Below are 2497 nucleotides of genomic sequence, written 5' to 3'. Positions count from 1 at the left end.
CACCCCCCCCCCCCCCCCCGTTATGACTAAATATAATAAAAAATGAAAAGTATATATATATTGTTGAAAAATGACTTAAAAATATTATGAGATATACCATGTCAAAGAGGCTAGAACGGCGCTTCTTTTTATTGAGATGAGTTGAGTACTGTCTGAGGAAATATTTTTGAGCATGACTAGCTACTTGTGTTGGAGTTCTTGTTGTGACGAACTTCCTCGAAATTCCTCTCCAATCTCCTTTCCCTAGCTTTTCTAGTCCCATCAAGAATCTCCTATGTTCCTCCTCTGTCCATCCAACTCCTAATTCAAAATCACTTTTAATAAGCGTTCCTTAGAAATTCACGTTCCTTTCTCAAGGAAGAAGATGCATGGTTATAAAGATTAAATTACATAAGCAAATGTAACTCCACTTTCTTTGAAATCCATAGTCAATCTCATTTTTTGACAACTGAATACGATTTTAACCATTATTTTCATACTAACATTTCCCACTAAAAAGTGGTCAAATAATTATATCTAAAAAATGAATAATTATTCCAAACCTTTCCTTCTCTCTTGAGGTTGACCTAAGAGACAATCAGATAGATAATCTCCATTTGTGCAAGTAGTACTCTTTTCATTAAGAGTAACAAGTGATGATGATGATGATACTTGAGGTGAAGACATGCAATCTAAGCTTAAACTTTTCTTCAAGTGGATATCATAAGAAGAAGAAGAAGAAGATGATGCAGAAGATGAAGAAGAGATGTCAATTAGTTGGACTCCAAAGAGCCTTAATCCACCAACAAAGCTAGCACTAGCACCTAACTTGAAAGTGCTACAAGTTCTTGAATTGTGACCTATATTACCACAATGTGAACACTTCCTTCCCATATCCACAAGACCTTGGTTAGACTTGGGGGGTATTCAAAAGAAGAGGAAATGGAATATTGTATCAACAACTTTATATTAAGTGGTTTATATGATAGTAATATGTTTTGTAGTACAAGTTGGGACTTGTGAAAATAGGAGCACACCAAGTGAAGATGATTGGATGGGCCACTAGGCACTAGGCTATTTGTTTATATATCCAACTTGGGTAGGAATGCTAAGCTCATGTTCTGATTTTTGAGAATGGAAAAATATTGTAACGTTTATGTTAATGGGGCTTACGTACTGAAATCAGTAAAAACTAAATACTCAATGATTATAACAAAAAAATAAAGTAGGAAATGATTTAGCTTTATTTTATGAGATATCATAATTAATTATTACAGTATCAATTTTCTTGATTTCAATGGGTAATTGCATATATTTCTCTTGATATTCCATGCATTTGCATGTGATTAAGCATGTTAAACATCAACTAATTAAAAATATAGCCATAATATCTCATATAATGGAAGATTTGTCACACCGGCCATTATCTCAACACGTATTATTTTATAATTATAAATGGTTATCAAGGTGATCATGTTCAGATCATCATTGGATAAATAACCTTATCTACAAAATTAAAGAAGTTTTTCTCTTGGATTATCTCTGGGAAATTTATAAAGTTTTTTAATAAGCGGTAGTAATTAATACATAATGGTAGGGTTGATTTATTAGATGGTAACTCAATTAATAGAAAATTATTTTTGTTTTAAAAAAGAAGAAATTATTGGAATAAAAAAAATTGATTTTTGAGAATAATAACTATCAATTGAATGTCAATTTGAAAAATCAACTCCAAATTCAATATATTTGTTTAGGACAATATACAAGTGTCCTAGATATGGAAAAAAGGTGATGCAAAATCAAATTATCTTTGTCAGTGATTTGCAAGGAGTAGGTTGATGAGCTTGAGACGAGGGAGGACTTAGATGGATAATAATAGAATATTATTAGAAATAAAAGTTTTTTCTACCGTATATCTGATGAGTCCACGATTTGGACTCTTTTAGGGCTTTATTTTGATAGATTTAGTGTCCTCAAAAGCATATTTTGTCTCAATAACTGATGAAAATCCTTGAGTTTCAGGTATTTGGAGTTTGAGACAAAGCATGGACACTATTGGGCAAAAAGGAACAAGGCAGCTGAAAAGAACGAAGAAAAGACAACCTGGGGATAGCCTAAGCCATTAGGCGAGTTGCCGAATGGCTATGGTCTCGCCTAATGTTCTAGTGTGCCAAACTCTGAAGGAGAAAATCGAGTCGGTGAGATAAAGGAGCAGTCGACGAGTCGCCAAACGATTCCGCGATGCTGTATTCCATCGCCCAATGTTACAAAACTTGAATTTTCTCGAGGCCAATGCAGAAAGGCAATGAACCAGACCAAAGGGTAAATCGCCGAGTGGATCGGCGATCCCGACTAACTGCGCCAAGTGATCCTTCGCAACACAAATTTCTGAAAACTATAAATACTCATTTAATTTTGTAGCTTAGTATCAAGCTGTAGAGAATTATTAATGAGACTTAGAATATTTTCAGTTTTTAGTTCTTAAAGTTTTTGGGAGACATTGTTCTTGAGCTTGAAG

General features: G+C 33.8%; 1 protein-coding gene across 1 annotated transcript in view; it reads right to left on the bottom strand.

Moving 5' to 3' along the window:
• The window catches only part of LOC102594971 (myb-like protein J), a 1659-nt gene extending 717 nt beyond the window's left edge, over positions 1 to 942 (bottom strand). The window contains exons 1-2 of the mRNA XM_006345272.2: positions 543 to 942; positions 98 to 300 (exon numbers count right to left, since the gene is read on the bottom strand). Coding sequence (XP_006345334.1) covers positions 98 to 300; positions 543 to 873 — 534 coding nt within the window. The 5' untranslated portion in view covers positions 874 to 942. The remainder of the gene's footprint in view (positions 1 to 97; positions 301 to 542) is intronic.
• Between the last annotated feature and the right edge of the window lie 1555 nt (positions 943 to 2497).

This window comes from Solanum tuberosum, unplaced genomic scaffold, assembly GCF_000226075.1.
Source record: "Solanum tuberosum cultivar DM 1-3 516 R44 unplaced genomic scaffold, SolTub_3.0 scf00067, whole genome shotgun sequence".
Taxonomy (NCBI): domain Eukaryota; kingdom Viridiplantae; phylum Streptophyta; class Magnoliopsida; order Solanales; family Solanaceae; genus Solanum; species Solanum tuberosum.
Note: the sequence above shows the minus strand (reverse complement) of the source record. Positions and strands in the feature narration are given on the sequence as shown.